The sequence below is a fragment of the Syngnathus floridae genome, chromosome 21 (assembly GCF_059516105.1).
Source record: "Syngnathus floridae isolate MCC-2025c chromosome 21, RoL_Sflo_1.0, whole genome shotgun sequence".
In the NCBI taxonomy this organism is placed as follows: Eukaryota; Metazoa; Chordata; class Actinopteri; order Syngnathiformes; family Syngnathidae; genus Syngnathus; species Syngnathus floridae.
This window is the reverse complement of record NC_142433.1, coordinates 6,696,280-6,712,925: the sequence shown is the minus strand read 5'-3', so window position 1 is coordinate 6,712,925 and position 16,646 is coordinate 6,696,280. Positions and strand designations below refer to the sequence as shown.

The window sequence follows — 16,646 nt, the reverse complement described above, 5'->3', positions numbered from 1 at the left end:
CAGACGCAACCATGATTCAAAATCAATTTTAAATTAATATTTTCACGACCCATCATATGTGGCTGGCCCGCCTGTGCCTTTTTCACGCATGCGGTCATGGTGAGCAATTCAAACGCCCCAAGCATCTGGCCAGCCAGCCGCCTCCCAACTATGCATCGCCCCCTTGTGGTTAGCCAGCAATGCCCCGAGTGGACAGCAGGTGTGCTCTTTAGCACTGCAGCACACGCTACCGCAGTGTGTTTGTCACTGGAGGAAGAGGAGATGAAGCAGGAGGAGGAGGAGGGCGTGAAGGCCCAAATAAAGTCGCGGCGGCAGGGGCAGGGCTGGGCCCCACTTTGCTATAAATACACTGGCAACCCAGAGGCTCGGATTTGGTGGTTTGGGCTTCGGACACGGGACCGCCGCTGCCGCCATCGTAGCCTTCCTCAGGGGAATTTCATCCTCATCCTCCTCCTCCTCAACCAGGATGCCTCGCGTGGACACAGACCTCAAGCTGGACTTCAAGGATGTCCTGTTCCGGCCCAAAAGGAGCAGCCTGAAGAGTCGCTCCGAGGTAACGCCGTCGCAATTGCATCCAGGAAGTAGAGACGCTCCGAAAGCCAAATCTGCTCAAATTATGCACGTGCCATCATCTTGGCCACATAGTATTTGCCCGGCAGTGTTGTTCTTGTGTCATGAGAGCTCTTGGCTGCCTGAGAGGAGCGTGACCTTCTGCAAAGGTGAAAACCATTTGTCAGGCCTTTGCTTTAATTGCGTCTCATTTAGTTAAGCTTTTCGAATTTGCTGCAACAAGTCATTGGAGGCCAAAGGCAGTCGAAGGCCCTGCTTGCCAAGTGTAGTCGACCCACCCAAAGAGGTGGAGACCCGCCCCCCAAAAACGCTTAAAGTATGCACTTGTCCTTCGCCAGATCACCCTTCATGATCTCAGACATTTTGAAAAGGTACGCAACGATCGCATTTGGGCGAGCGGTGAGCGCCAGCAGCGACACCAGTCCGGCCGGACTTCTGGGAAACGGCGAGTAAAAATAGAAAAACCAGAGGCGCGTGCATTTCCCATGTGGCAGTGCCTCAACATGTCAACGTGTGAGTGCACAAAAGTCTACACACCCCAGTTTTTGGGATACAAGTTCAGTGTCAATCTTCGCCCGCCAGTCGACAGAAAGTGGCAAAATGGAAGCCATCTGAGATACGGGGGGAAAAAAGAGACGTAGATTTTGCCTGCCTGGCAGGAAACATGAATCGGAAGGGCGACAAATTGGGCCGCACGCGAGGAACAGTTTGGGATTGACTTGCCCCTTTCAAAACAAATAGATGTTAAATGATACCGCTAGAGAGAGCGCGCGTACCATTGGTGGAGCATTTAAGTTGCTGCTCATTTAGTCACTGACTGTGGTTGCCAAACAAACTGACAACACTTCTCACGATTACATTCATAGTCAGGCTTGGCGTGCAAAGGCTGAGAGCTTATTTGTGATTGGCTCGTATTTGTACTAGGTGGGCCTGCAGAGGACTTTCACATTCCGCAACTCAAAACAGACGTACTCGGGAATCCCCATCATCGCCGCCAACATGGACACCACCGGGACCTTCGAGATGGCCCAAGTCCTCAGCAAAGTACACACCTTTTTTATATTGCTTGGTCAGAATCCACAGTTTTGAAAAACAATGAAACTAACCATTTCCCGCCCAGTTTTAAATAAACGCCGCCAGCATAAATGAAGATAAAAGAAAAAACGAGTCAAATCTTGTACAATGACATCAAACTCTTGTATAGTGAATGATTTTATATTTCTTCAAATAACATTTTACTCTTGTTCCAGCACACGCTGTTCACGGCCATTCACAAGCACTACTCAGTGGATGAGTGGAAGAACTTTGCTTCTCATCACCCTGAGTGCTTGGAGGTAAAGCATGAGTTAGGCAGAAAAAAAATCTGAATAAATATTGCTTATCGGAATGAAGGATTTTTCTTTTGCAGAAATAATACTTTCCTTGCACTTGTACTGCTATTTGAAAAGGCTAATTGAAGTTAATGGTTGTCATTTTGGGGCGGCGGTTGTGGTGACGTTAGCATGTGGCGGCTAGCTCGGGCAGCGGCAGCGGAGACCTTGACAAGCTTTGCGCCATCGCTCAGGCTGTGCCCGCCCTCAAGTACATTTGCCTGGATGTCGCCAATGGCTACTCGGAGCACTTTGTCGACTTTGTCAAGGCGGTGCGAGCCAAGTTCCCGTCGCACACCATCATGGTATGCAAACACACACAAAGGGATTTTGATCAAGTGGACTGATATAGTTCCTTAAAAGGTACTATGAAGATCTTTTTGGAGCGACTGATGAGGGGGTATTTTTGTTATTTTTCACTCAGGCCGGTAATGTGGTGACCGGGGAGATGGTGGAGGAGCTCATCCTCTCCGGGGCCGACATCATCAAAGTGGGCATCGGACCAGGTGGGCACAATGCACCATCCCATATGTCACTTGTTGCAAGGCAGAATCCAAAATGTTTGTTCCCATTCAATCTGTGCTCTGTGCAATATAATATGCGCAGCAGGCTGCTTGAGCGCCATCTGGTGGCGGGACACTGACCAAATCACTGCTCCAAATACAGTATGAAGTTGCTTTTGTGTATATTCGAGGGTCCGTGTGCACGACTCGGATCAAGACGGGTGTCGGTTACCCTCAGCTGAGTGCCGTCATCGAGTGCGCGGACTCGGCTCACGGTCTCAAAGGACACATCATCTCAGTAAGTTGCACCAGCGAGTCTTGGTCAGTTCACAAAGTGGCCGTTAGAGGGTACCCTCGTGCCAAACCACAAGCCTGTGAGGCGGCTGGATTTTTATTTATTTTTCTTTCTCTGCTACACGCTTAGGACGGTGGCTGCAGTTGCCCCGGAGATGTGGCCAAAGCATTTGGTGAGTGTGTCAACGAGCGAGCGTCTTCTTGTTTTGACACTCTGCTGACACCGGAGGGGATGAGCCTTTGGCATTCAAGGGGAACTCGATGTTCTGACCTTTGACCTCAAGGTGCGGGCGCCGACTTTGTGATGATGGGCGGCATGCTGGCGGGACACGACCAGTGCTCGGGCGAGGTGATCGAGAAGAACGGCAAAAAGTTCAAACTCTTCTACGGGATGAGCTCCGACACAGCCATGAAGAAATACGTGGGGGGCGTGGCAGAGTACAGGTAACATTTGAGAGCCCTGCGGGCCATCAAACCAGCCACACAGAACTCCGATGATATCGACGAGAAGTCCTTATCAAAATTAGAACAAATATAGAAATAATCGTTAACTTACTGTGTATTTTTGGGGGGGTCAGGGCGTCGGAGGGTCGCACAGTCGAGGTTCCGTATCGGGGTGACGTGGAGGCGACGGTGCGCGACGTCCTGGGCGGCGTCCGCTCCACGTGCACGTATGTGGGCGCCGCCAAGCTGAAAGAGCTGAGCCGCCGGACCACCTTCATCCGTGTCACACAGCAATCCAGCCAAATGTTCGCTTAGCGCCCCCTTGAGAACATCTTGGGATCCCTTGCTGTCGACCGACTTGTCACCCTCGCAAATGATGCAAATGCAAATCGAGGAAGGCAGACGACGGCCACGGCGGCTCGGTCGGTTGCGGCCGGCTGCGGCCGGCTGCGGCGTCTCCTAAGTTGAGTCACCGCTGCATTTGGCGCGCAGAGACACCAAAGGCAAATTTTTTTGCTGCTCTGTTGAGACGGGCAAGAAAATGTAAAATTATGTCACTTGTCACTGTTGGTTCAATGCAATAAAAGTGCTCGCACAGATGTCTGCCGACTTGCCATTGACTTGTTTACATTTGAGGGGACTGACTACAAATGTGTTTTTTTGAGGAAAACAATTGAGTTATTTTTGAATGAAACAAGTTAAAGTTAGACATTTATGATCAACAAAATGCTACCAGTGACAAAGTTAGTCATTTTTCAGGAAAAGCTTTCCATCTTGTTTTTGAAGATGGAGGCTGCGCAAGGACGATGCGTGACAGACGGCTGGGCCAAAAACACACCAAAAAAACACAAAGTGCCCGTTTATTCCCGATATGTAAAGATTTCGTTTTGTTTTTTTCCAAAGGAGGTGCATTTGTATACACAGGCGTCAAAACCGTACAGCCAAGAACAGGAGGGGGGGAAGAGATGACGGAGTACATCACGGTCCCCCGCGGGCCTCGTTGTCTTTTGCAAGCCAGCGTCAAGTCAAGTTCTTCGGCTTGCAAAGACGGTGAAGTGGGCCTTGGCGACTTCATCGCCATCGTTGTTAATCGTGTTAAACGGTGTCTTGTAAATACACATCACCTTGAAAATCCATTTAAACATTCAAAATTTCCTTTTCTGCCTGAGTTGGTTACCCAAAACTAAATTATACAAATCCTGATTCAATATTCAAACAAAAAAGTGCCCAGACTGTTTTTTTCCTTGAAATCGTCACCCAAAAGAGCTCAAACTCTTGTTTGTTTTTTTTAAAATAATCATATTGTGCAAGAAAAAGAAAGTGATCCTCCGTGTTGAGGATGCTTGTCGTAAAAAAAAAAAAAAAAAGATTAATGTTGACATTCTGGTCATTTCCTGTCTGATGACACGACAAATCTACAAAAAAGCCATCTGTCGGAAATGGCCCATGCTACAAGCAAAGGGAATCAGAGAGAAAAAAATCCAAATCTTCCAACTTTATACTTCTACTTCCCCCCCCCCCTCTTAAGCCCCACACCCTTATCAATCCGAAATCAACAACTTTTACATTTAAACCCCCAAAACGACATTTACATTCCGTCATTTTCTTTAGGTTCATCCTCACTCGTCCAACGTTGCCGACATTTGTCATTCTTTGGACAGAAGTTAGCGGTCAAAGCTAGCTTCTAGCTAGCTCGGATTCCAAAGTGCTGCAAAGCATCAAGTTTTCATGTGCATCATTTTTATAAATTTATGTTCTTTTTTTTTAAATATATAGTATATATATCATATAAAAATGTGGTCCCCACTGTGGCAATGAGGGTTGTCTTCACGAACCTTGAGTCAGGTATTCGCATTCACGCAATATGGGTGGGGCCAATCTGGTACAAGCAAACTCCCGGTCAGCGCGATGCTACATCAACTTGGCACACGCGACGGGAAAGAGAAAACATTAGTTAATCTCATATTGCACATCACGATATATACGAGGGAGGGAGGGGGTGAAAACCAAAGTTGCCTCCTGGTCGAACGGAAACAGTCAACTTGCCTTTGGGAATTCAAAAGAATAGAATTAGGTTGACGTGGGAAACAACAAGCAACCCCGACTTGATTTACTGCATAGATTGGAGAGGACGAACGTTCAGGTACTCCCGTAAGTGATTTGGGATTTTTTTTTCTGGGCGTTGCTGGAGGATCGCCAATGAAATGTTTATTGCCAACTACTCCAGTGGAATGATTCCGTGTGTTTGTGTGTGTGTGCATAACATCCACTCATATGCAAGCAAAGTGCATGATATTGCTTTCTTAGGTAACCATAGCAACGCAATGACTTGGCTTTGGCTCCGTTAGTTACATTGTGTGTGTGTGTGTGTGTGTGTGTGTGTGTGTGTGTGTGTGTGTGTGTGTGTGTGTGTGTGTGTGTGTGTGTGTGTGTGTGCGTGTGTATGCGTGTGTGTAAACCTGAATTAGAGAAAATGTCGGAGGTTTCAAGAGGCTGACAGGTTGGGTTTGATGTTCCAGAGGGGAGGTTGAGGAAAAAAATATAAAATAATGAAGTTGGACACTTTCAATCCACACAAGGCATCCAGATGACTTGAAAACAAAGTGGAACCCTGTTTTTGTATCATTATAAAAATAAAGCATCATCAGAATCTCCTACAAATACATGCCACCTTCACCAAGCACAATATCGTCTTCATCATCATCATTTTCATCTCGCCAGCTCGCTAACTCGACGCCAGAAGATTCAAACATGAGGGCCTTTCCAGTGTTTCCGTCTCATCCAAGACAACAGGCTCCGCCCCCAAAAAGCCAACAAAGACAAAAATAAAACAGCCGGCTGACTCCTTCTTTTCCTCGTCATGTGCAAACTGCAAGATTCTCTTTCAAGACTCCAAAGTGGAAACACTGGACATGGGGGGGGGGGGTTCACCAAAACAAAAGTTCATTCACTCCTCGCCATTTCATTCGAGGCACATCGATGGGACCCCGAACAAAGTGCTGCTGCTGCTACTTGTTACTCCCCCTCTGGCAAACTTACAGTACTGCATTCAAAAGAACTAAATTAAAGCCCCTCATTCAATCTTGTTAGAAAAATCGAAATCGGCAAAGCCAAACGTTGGCTGACTCACTGCAGTGTGTTTTCAAAGTCTGATATCGTTTTGATCAAAGCAACTTTGAGCCCCTGATTTGCCCAATGATCGTTTGAAGCGGGTGAGAAGGATTAAAAAAAAGTGGCGTTCCCTCTTTCAAGGCCGCCGTGTCACGTTGACATGCGGACAGCGGACGGGACGTGCGCCACGCCAGCTGGCGCAAAAACTGCAAAGCCGGTTCGTGTCGGACCAGGTGATGGCTAAGAAAGCGACACTGAATCTCGACTGTCCGACAGTGAAGGTGGGCATTCGCACTTTTGCGAATCGTCACTTGCCAAGATTGGATCTTCCCTCGATGGTGACTTTGACCTCATGAGGTATAAAAGTCAATTTGGCCGAGGGCGGATCCTCGGCTTTTTCCACTTTGCGAGCCTCGGGGGCCGACCATCGGCGCTTCCTGCCACTGGTGCCGCTCAGCTTGCTAGGCATCACCACCAAATCCATATCGCCGTTTTGCACAGCAATGGCACCATTCTCCCGCTCCCTGTGCACAGAGACCCGGGAGAGCGCTTTGGGGGCTTCCAGGAGGAACCCGTGGGCTGAGCGAGGGGCGACCGGCTCCGGTGGCTGAGTCTTGCTCAGGGATCCGTTGCTCAGCTTCTTGAGGGTGAGCGAAATACAAACATCGCCCACTGCAAGCTTGGTGCAAGGTAGCTCCAGGAGTCGGCTGGTTCGGTCCGGGCAGCACGACGACCACCCTTGGCCGAAGACGAAGAAGGGATACTCAGCCAACACCTCCACGCTCACCTGCAAGATCGGAGAACATTTTTGGTTTAGGCATTTGACTCCGAAGATTGTTTGTCTGGAGCTTACCTGGGAGCGTCGCTCGCCCACGGAGAAGTGCACGATGGCAAAGTTAGGCGAGGCGTGGCTCCCGTCGATGCGCTCCACCGTGGACGAGTCGATCTTCAGCTCGCTGCTGATCTCGGCGCTCTGGATGAAGTCCTCCGTCTTCAGCTCCTCCACGCGCTTCAGTTCGCCGTCCGCTAACTGGATGATGGATCCCTTCACGAAATACGCCGGTAGAGACGGAGGAGCCGCCACCGCCGACGGAACCGCGGGGAGGTGGAGCTGGGCCCGGACCGGCCCGCTTGAGCTGCCCCGGTGGTATGAGCCAGCAGGGTGGTCACCTCCGGGGGCCCGGGCGGAGGACAGTGCGCTTCCGTCAAGCGGGATGATGACCGGCCGGGCTCCTGCAAGGAGCACGTGCTGCTGCAAGCTGCCGTGGTAGCTGACGGCCGCGTGCTGGCTGCTGCCCGCCCCGGCGATGTAACCAATCACGGGGGACTGCGGGTAGATCCCACCGGGGGTGAGCCCCACACACGGTGGTTCGGCTGGAGAGTCACGAGCGGTCTGGACCAGTGTCTGCGGTGACAGCGGGCTGACGCAAGCTTTCAGATTGTCTCCACATGAGGGAGGTGGAAATGTGTGGTTGGAGGACACAGGCGTAAGCTTGAGTGGCTTCCCAGGGTCGCCTCGGGATAATGACAGCTGGCGATCCTCCAGCACAACGGACGTTCTCGAAGGCTCGTGAATTGAGTCCGGCAGGGGAACCGCTCGGCGGGCCTCGTAGGCGTCGTGCAATTTGACCCCGCGGCTCCGCTCCAGCCCCCCGTTGTGAAGCTCTCTGGAGTCCTCTTTTCCGGCGCCCGCTACATCCGCGTAAAGCGTGGGAGGCGGAGGCATGGCGGCGGCGTACCGGACGGATGCTCGCTCTTGCGTCTCGGGGAGTGACGACAACCTCTGACAATAGGACGAGGGCGGCGGAAGGAGCTGAGGGGCCACGTAGCTGGCGTACGCTGCGTTGTAAGGCGAGGTGATGAACTGAAGATTGGCCGGCAGTTGGGTGTAGTGGAGCGTCCCCCCTCCTGTCTGGGGCAGGGGCGACGTGCAGACAGCGGAAAGCCTCGTCGAGCTGGAGGTGGAGGGGGGGGATTGATAGCGAGGGGCGTCCGACTGGGCGGTGCTGCTGGCAGCCGGCCAGGTCGTGTTCTCCGGGGGCTTGGCGGCGGGTGGAGCGACTAGGGAGCGGCTTTGTGGACCATGCGTGCTGGGTGGGATCTCCCTCTTCTTTGGGGGCAGACATTCGTTACTCCTTTCAAGATTGGACTTCATCCTGATCCTGCTCCAGTGCTCTGCCTTATCTAATCTTGCGTTCCTTCTCACTTTCCACACAAACTATTAGGGCGACCGGAAAAGGGGGGGTTCAAGGTACGCGGTTGGGCTTCTGTGGGGGACTCTAGGCTAAGTTGGAGCACGTCACGCGCTGGCACCTGCTGCTGCCGTCCGAGGCGACGGGGGGCCGAGTGCGTGGCGCTTCATGCGGAATCATCGCCCTGCGAGCCTCCCGGTCCTGAAAGGCAAACACGGCGGAGCCACGTGAGGACGACCAAGGCAGTTTCGGAAAATGAGAAAAGATGACGAAACGTGGAATCTGGCAGGAATGTCCATCGCCAACGGAGCCACCAAAAGAACAAGAACAGTCCTTGGTTTTGGTTCTGAGCAATGCCCCCTTCCTTGACTGAGGGCCATGCATGCAGCCGCGGCCGAGGACAGCAAAGGCTTGACCCAGATTACAGAAAGGAAACGTATTGCCTCACTGAAACCAGACACCCACCTTCACTTGAAATGCTCGCTCACCTGAAGCTTGCTGACTTGGCAGTGCGTGCGTGTGTGAGCGTGCGTGCGTGTGTAGTTATCAGATAACCTGTAACCCAAGATGACAGTCCTCTATGGGCTTCACTTCACATGTACACCCGAGTGTCAAGTGCATGCATGTGTGTGTGTGTGTGTGTGTGTGTGTGTGTGTGTGTGTGTGTGTGTGTGTGTGTGTGTATGTGTGTGTCCACAAAGCAAAAGCGCACACTCATGCATGACTACACGATTGTCCTTCTAAGGTCAAAACGCTTAAGGTGTGGAGAGAGAGAGAGAGAGAGAGAGAGAGAGAGAGAGACAGACAGACAGACAGACAGACAGAGGGAGAGAGAGAGAGAGAGAGAGAGAGAGAGAGAGTATGTATGTATGTATTTTGGAATGATGGGCCAGCTAGAGTCATGAGTTTCTAACAAATGTGAGAAAAACAAGTTGAATGACTTGCACTTTTTGTAGCGTGCGTGATTTGTTGAGACGATTAAGAGGCGCAAAGTAGGACAGAGCGAGTACGTGCGGATTCATTACGCGCACACGCACGCGCATATGGTGTGTCAATAGTGGAATATCGTGTCGTAGCCCCCCCCTCCTGTGCGCACACACACTCACACACACACACTCAAGTGTACTCACCACAGGTCGCCCCCTCTCACAGCATTGCGCTCTTTTACTCCTCACACTGTCGTCGCTTCCTCTTACGCTACGCACACACACGCACACACACACGATACAGACAAACGCAGCAGAAGTTCCTCTTGTTCTTGCGCCGCCACCATAGTAGCACAGCACTTGTGCAGCGCAGCGTGTAAACATTACGTAATGATGTCATCAGAGTGCACTCGCTGAACTGAAGGTCGGCGGCTATGCTCACAGCTTGCACTTTTTGCTTTGACGCTTTTTTTTTTTCACCCCAGAGGGGTGCTGGGCCACGGGCCCATTCCCAAATAGCTGCGTGCGTGTGAGGATTTGGGAGGGAGTGGCGGGATGGGCAAATTGCCACTAAGCTGCTCCATTGCTGCCACAGAGTACGCATGTACGCATATATACACACAAGAACAAACGCAGCCGCCACATGCGGGCAAAAGTCCAAGCCAACAACACCACCGTGTAGTTTTCCTTTTTCTAAGAGGTGTTTTTTGGTGCCGTGTTCAAAGTGCAAAGGGAAGTGGCGGCGGCGGACAGATGGAGCCGGCGAGAGCGAAAGGCAAAGCCGAGAAAGAGCGAGCGAGCAAAGCAGATGGTGGCGGAGAAGAGGCAACATCGAGTCAGCCGGCTCGACGCAGCAGGGGAGCGAGAAATGACGAGTGAATTAAAAAAATGAGTGAGAGAGGGCGGAGGCAGGATGAAAGCTTTGATTCCAAACTCATGCAGTCAGTGCAGGCCCAAGGACACCAAAGGTCACTGAAGGCGGTGCCAAAACGCAATCTCGGCACGCTTTGCTGTCATCAAAGCTGGCAAATATCCGAAAAATTGAAATGCAAGCCGTGGTGCATTCACCAAAGCTGGTAATTGTCCAACCCCTCGCTAAGAGGCAGACGTTCATATGCAGAAAATGGCAAAGGCGCTGGCAAATTGCTGCCAGACCAAAAGGGACGTGTGACAAGACGGTCCCTGAAGGCAGCGCGAAAAGCTCGACTGCACTCTCAGCACGCCGCCTTCTTGAAAAGCGCGCGGGACGTTTCTTGACACAAACGTCAGCGGTGATCTCAGCACTAAAGCGTTGCAGGCTGACGTCGTGTCTGACAGCTGTTTGCACGTGCGTGTGTGCGTGTAACATACAGGAAATGCCTTCTTTGACCGCAGCCATGCTTTTCCTCATCTTTGGGAGAAAAAAAAAAAACTTGATTTCTTTCTTTCCCTTGAGGAAAAAATTTTTTGGGATTCTTGTTTTAAATAGAGGAAAAAATATTATTATTATTAATATTATTATTTAATATTATTATTTAAAAAATATTGAATAATTTTACTTAAAAAATATTTATTCATGTATTTATTTCTAATATTAAATATTTTATTTAAAAAATATTTTAAGGTCTTATTACATTTATTTGTTTATTTATAATATTAAATATTTTGTTTAAAAAATATTTTAAGGTCTCTTTTTTTTTAATTCCGTACTTTTGGATGTACTACATGCTGACATGTCTGACTTGTGCAATATTTTTGAAGAGACCATAATGTACATTTTAAAGACGACGTGGCACGAGAACAGACTTTCAAAGTGACTCTTGTATTTGAATGCCCTTCCCTTGCCTGTGCTGCCCCACAACCCTTAACACGCACACACACGCAGGACGCACTGTCAAGCAGAACCGGCTTGACGGGCCGCACTTTTCTTGTCGGCGTCTCGTCAATACAACGACAAAGGCATGCTTGCGGGCGACCGCAATGCACGCCGAGGCTGCGTGCGTTCACAACAGTCAAAGCTCGGGCACTCTGTTGGCCTCATAAGCAGCGGCGGTGCTCTTTGCTGGGTTCTGCCCAGAAGGTGGATCAATGCTGCACTCGGGGATTCTGCGCACACAAAACGGGACAGACGAGTTCACCGTTTGTGTATTTGCGTGGGGGGGGGGCTTTCTGCCTGTTATACAATCCATATTGTATAACAAATGGTGGCAAGTGGGCGGCGCCCATGCACCATCTGGTGAAATGAAAGCTCCAAATATTAACGGCGTGCCGTACAACCTGCAGGGTTCCCAGAGTTCAGCTAAGAGAAGGGAGGGGGAGAGGGGGGTGGGGCAACCTGCAGCTGGCCTCTGGCTTCACCTTAGTTTTCGTGCAAGTCAAAGTGAATCGGAGGGCTGAATTTTGGAGTTTAGTTTCAAAATTGACCGCGAGGTTGCTAATCGACGCAAGCTTCAGGGGCTCAACATTCAAATTAAATCAAATCGAGCCGTTGTCTTGGGACGCGTATGCACGTTTCCACGGCGACGCAAACAAACACATAAAACGTAACTTGCCATCCTCGCTCGGAAGAAAGAGTACAGCGATGAGAGATTCCGCTCCGTCGAGCGGTCGGCTGTTGTTGCCATGGCGAGGAGATGCTATTTTAGGTTGAATGACTCCGCCCGCCTCCGATGAGCAGCGAGCAGGTATCGGAAGCTGCCAGTGGCAGGTGTCGATATTGTGCCGAGCCGCGCTTGACCGGCTTCAAATGCTTTTTTGGGGTGGGGGTACACCCAAACAAGGAAGTCTGACCTTACAGCAGATGAGACAAGCTTTGACGCCACGCCTCATTCGACTTGAAGCCATTTACACTTCAAATAAGAAAAGAAACGCCAGCGGACACGCTCACTTCGCTTCTGGTGGATTCTTGCAGCCCAGTTAGGGAATTTAAAAATCAAAGCAGAATTAGCAAACAAGCCCAGAGGAAAACTTTGGAGCCCACAAAAATGGTAAAGCGCTTTAATGAGCAGGTTCAAATGATGTGAATTGAGGAGGGAGAGGAGAGATGAGTGGGCTAGAGAAGGAGAGATGAGGTGAGAAGATGAAGGAGGAGGAGAGCAAGAAAAGAGACAGCGGCTGGTGAAAAGCTCACATTGGCTGCCATGCCAAGATGAAAATCACAAAGGTGGAAAAGTTTGGCAAATCGGTAAAGAGCGGACATTCGTTTGGAATCAACTCCCTGCTCGCAACGTTACGATTCTTTTGGTATTTAGAAATTTAATTAGAAACAGAGAGGTGGTGGTACCTGAGTGGAGGAGGAGGAGGAGCTACGTGGAGGAGGCGGAGCCTGTTGTCAGCAACGTACAGTGGAGGGCAAGCCTTGGTCTGGGCTGCTGTGCCACAGCTCAAAATGTGTCCGCTGTCCGGATGTGGCAACATTCCCTCAAGAAAAGAAAATCCAAAACGGTCATCAAGATATGTCATGCAAAAATCACACAGTGTCGTGTCGCTAACCAAAACCGCAGCTCCTTTCATATCAAAATTCAAGCGTTGAGTCGGCTACTTACGCAAATTTCTAAAACGGGCAACAAACAGACCACACGCAAACTCTTTGCTGGAGGGATGAAAAAAATAGGAAGTTCCACGGATGCCCAAACAAGCTCCAATGGACGGCCTCTCCTCAACTAGCAATGCGCGACGTGTCTTCAATCTAGGTCACAACACTGCACGACAATGCCACAGCAAAACAGCCGCCGCATAGTCGACTCACTCCAATAAGGACATCAATGAAATAGCGTCAAGATGCTTTCAACTATGCCGTCCCCCCACTCCCACGCGCTCCATTTAGGCGTCCCGCAGGGTGCAAACGCTTGACAAGCACAACGGCCGCGCAGGGTGGGTTGGGCTATTCCACCGGTTGTTTCTTTTTCACGGGCTTTTTTCCTGTTATTGAATTCCAGTCTCTCGAACGCATATCACCTCCCCCTCCGCCCCCCCCATCGGTGCAAGACCATTGTTGCTGGCCACGCCGTCTAGTATCCGGAGTGGCAGTTCCAAGTAGCGTACGTGAGTCATTATGAATTATTTCTTTTCCTTTTTTGACCTATTCAAAAGCTATTTTTGTTCATTTCTTTCTTTTAAGAAAATATGTTTTATATTATTTTCAAAGCAAATTTTTAACAGCAAAAAATTGAATCAAATTCCACATTTGATTATTTTTTATCCTTTTGTTTTTTATTCTTTCTAAATATTGTTTATAATCATCAAAAATTGAAATTAACATCCCAAAATGCTTTTTTTCCATCTTCTGTATGTTTCTGATGTCATCGTTTTACATTAACACACCGAGGAAAGAAAAACAAAACCTCTTGTGAAAAGTACAAACTCTATAAACTTATAAACTCTTATGACATTAAGCGCCATTACCCACTCTACGGTTATCATCACACTTTTCTTATTTTACAATACAAATTCGTCGTTAAATTATAAAAATGTTGAATTATCTACATTTAAATTGTATAACTACTTGGCAGCAAGGTCTTCAAATGTTAAGAGCCGCCACTGTGACGCAATTTTCTTGAGCATGTCGCGATGGAGCGTCTGCTGGTGCTTTCGTAAGCTTGAAAGGCTTGGATGACGTGCAGGGCAGGGGCGAGTGTGACTTCGGTACTGGCTCGTCTCGATACACAAAACTTACACACGCAATCCTCCTTGTAGTAGTAAAAAAATGACAACGTGAGCGATAGGCCAACAATCGGGACTGGGAGTAGTGCAGCGGGTGGGGGTATAAACAGAGTAAAAATAGCCTCGCTATAGCAGGCTTCCCCACAGTCCGTTATGTAATGGTCCGAGCTGAGATGAATGACATCACGGCGAGTCTCGCAATCACAAAGCCGCTGTGCCCTTTGCAAAAAAAAAAAAAAAAAAACTATAGTAAGTAGTCGTGCATTAGCAATGTCTTTAAAAAAAAACGGGCAGAAAAGCCCCGACGGAGACACGTCAAGCCGGGCTGGAATCAGCTGCTCGCCTTGCGTGTCAACACACTTCCGCGATAGTAAAAGACAGATTTAAAAACAAAATGCACAAAAGGGGTGACATTAGCGCAAACAAATTGCACAACGCCGACTTGACTGCGCGTACCATCAACGTCGCCTCGAGTGCTGAAACCGTGAAAAAAAAGAGCTAAAGTGAGGGAAAGGAGTGGCGCAGTTCGCAGACCCGCGCCGAGCAGCCAGAGCTGTGGAGCGCTTGACGACCGGAGCAACTTTCCCCCGGCGCACCCGAGACGCCCCAGCCCGGGGCGGAGAGCGAACGCAGCGTTTGGTGTGGGGGCTGCTTACTGTTTGTGGCGGCGGCGGGGCAGGCCGTGGCTCCCGAGTGGCTCTCTCCTCCCGTATCGTCCGCGCCTCGCCTCAACTCGGCTTGGCTCGGCTCGCGGCACCGCCACAACCCCCTCCTGCGTTGCGTGCTCGCTGTGCTCCGGGGGCTGGCGGCCGGAAAGCGTTGCTCCCCTCCCCACCCGGCTGCTCAAGTGTGCTGCGGCCGCGCAGCCCCCACCAGCAGCAGCAGCACAGCAGCAGCGTCACGCAGGCGCTGCTACTTCACGCAGCCAGCACACCGCTCGCACTCACATAAATGCACGCAAAAACAAACTAAAAACAAAACAGTAGCAGTACAGACCAGCGTTCGTGCACACGCTTGTGTTCATTTTTTATCGCGAATATTTTTGTCACCCCATTATATTAGAACCGTTTTAATAGGTCGAATTAGGGAGGCTTATGAAAATTCGACGTATTTGTATGTAAACAAATGTAATTTTTCCACGCTGTAATTCAATTTCACAATGATTTTTTTAAAATTCAAACCATTCTTAAAATGCTTATACGTATAAATAGGACTGGGTTGTTGTTTTTTAAATTAAAATATTGAAATACGTTTTTAACAAATGTATAGAATAGCAGTACATAGGTCTTTTTATTTGTAACTTTTGGTGAATTTTGTGAGCAGAAGTTGGTGTCAGGCGCTTGCCCCATTATCAGCTGAAGCTGACAACGACACCATCAACTTTTTGTTAAAGTTAAAGTCCCAATGATCGTCACACACACATCTGGGTGTGGTGAAATTTGTCCTCTGCATTTAACCCATCCCCGTGTGATTTTGATCCCTCCCCTGTGGGAGAGGGGAGCAGTGAGCAGCAGCGGTGCCGCGCTCGGGAATCATTTGGTGATCTTGATGTGTAGCCCGATTTTAGACGTCTATAGTTGGTCTATGTGTACACTGTAAAAAAATTACTGTAAACTTTACAGTAATTAACTGGCAGCAATTAACCAGTTACTTATTGTAAAAACATTTTACATTAATTAACTGGCAGCAATTAACCAGTAACTTACTGTAAAAACATTTTACAGTAATTAACTGGCAACAATTAACCACTAACTTACCGTAAAAACATTTTACAGTAGTTAACTGGCAGCAATTAACCAGTACCTTACTGTAAATACATATTACAGTAGATGTACTGTATGTGTGTGTGTGTGTGTGTGTGTGTGTATGTATATATATATATATATATATATATATATAGATAGATAGATAGATAGATAGATAGATAGATAGATAGATAGATAGATAGATAGATAGATAGATAGATAGATAGATAGATAGATAGATAGATAGATAGATAGATATAGATATAGATATACATATTAGAAAAATAATTTTAATATAGATATATATATCCTACTGTGATTTTGTCATGTTTACGAGGTTTAACTGTAACAATTACAGCATTCAACTGTAATAATCATTCACAGTAAGGTTACTGTGTTTAATACAGTAAGTAACTGTAGATTTCACAGCCATTTTAACAGTGTAGCCCAAAAATTGATGACAAAATTAAAACCAGAAATATTAAACTAAATAGATAGATAGATAGATAGATAGATAGATAGATAGATAGATAGATAGATAGATAGATAGATAGATAGATAGATAGATAGATAGATAGATAGATAGATAGATAGATAGATAGATAGATAGATAGATAGATAGATAGATAGATAGATAGATAGATAGATAGATATGGCCCAAATCTAGACGACAGAATTAAATTAATCAAATATGAAATATTAAAATCCAAACCAGCTGTAAGTTGTATAAATAATGAAGGAATGTTGTATTGCTTCATTTTAAACAACCATTGAGCCGTGTGAAGTGTGGTTATTATTTTAACCAGACGTCTAAATGTAGACTTTCCTTAGACCATGTGTACGATTAAAT

At 48.3% G+C, this 16,646-nt stretch overlaps 2 protein-coding genes across 3 annotated transcripts; one reads left to right on the top strand and one right to left on the bottom strand.

Moving 5' to 3' along the window:
• The first annotated feature begins 226 nt into the window (after positions 1-226).
• Positions 227-3,780, top strand: LOC148380314 (GMP reductase 1-like). The gene is made up of 9 exons (XM_088364884.1): positions 227-553; positions 1,495-1,614; positions 1,821-1,904; positions 2,072-2,245; positions 2,365-2,446; positions 2,635-2,741; positions 2,868-2,910; positions 3,022-3,181; positions 3,316-3,780. Exons 1-9 carry the CDS (start codon positions 467-469, stop codon positions 3,494-3,496), a joined length of 1,038 nt encoding a protein of 345 aa, XP_088221010.1. The 5' UTR covers positions 227-466; the 3' UTR covers positions 3,497-3,780.
• Positions 3,781-4,024: 244 nt separating this feature from the next.
• LOC148380313 (ataxin-1-like) lies at positions 4,025-14,948 on the bottom strand. 2 transcript variants are annotated; one of them, XM_088364847.1, is made up of 4 exons: positions 14,708-14,948; positions 12,673-12,809; positions 7,146-8,685; positions 4,025-7,079 (listed from the first exon to the last, which is right to left on the bottom strand). In XM_088364847.1, the coding sequence occupies exons 3-4, from the start codon at positions 8,445-8,447 to the stop codon at positions 6,600-6,602; spliced, it is 1,782 nt and encodes a 593-aa protein (XP_088220973.1). In that variant the 5' UTR covers positions 8,448-8,685; positions 12,673-12,809; positions 14,708-14,948; the 3' UTR covers positions 4,025-6,599. The 2 variants fall into 2 exon arrangements, with proteins under 2 accessions (XP_088220973.1, XP_088220974.1); XM_088364848.1 differs by lacking the exons at positions 12,673-12,809; positions 14,708-14,948 and adding an exon at positions 9,615-10,798.
• Between the last annotated feature and the right edge of the window lie 1,698 nt (positions 14,949-16,646).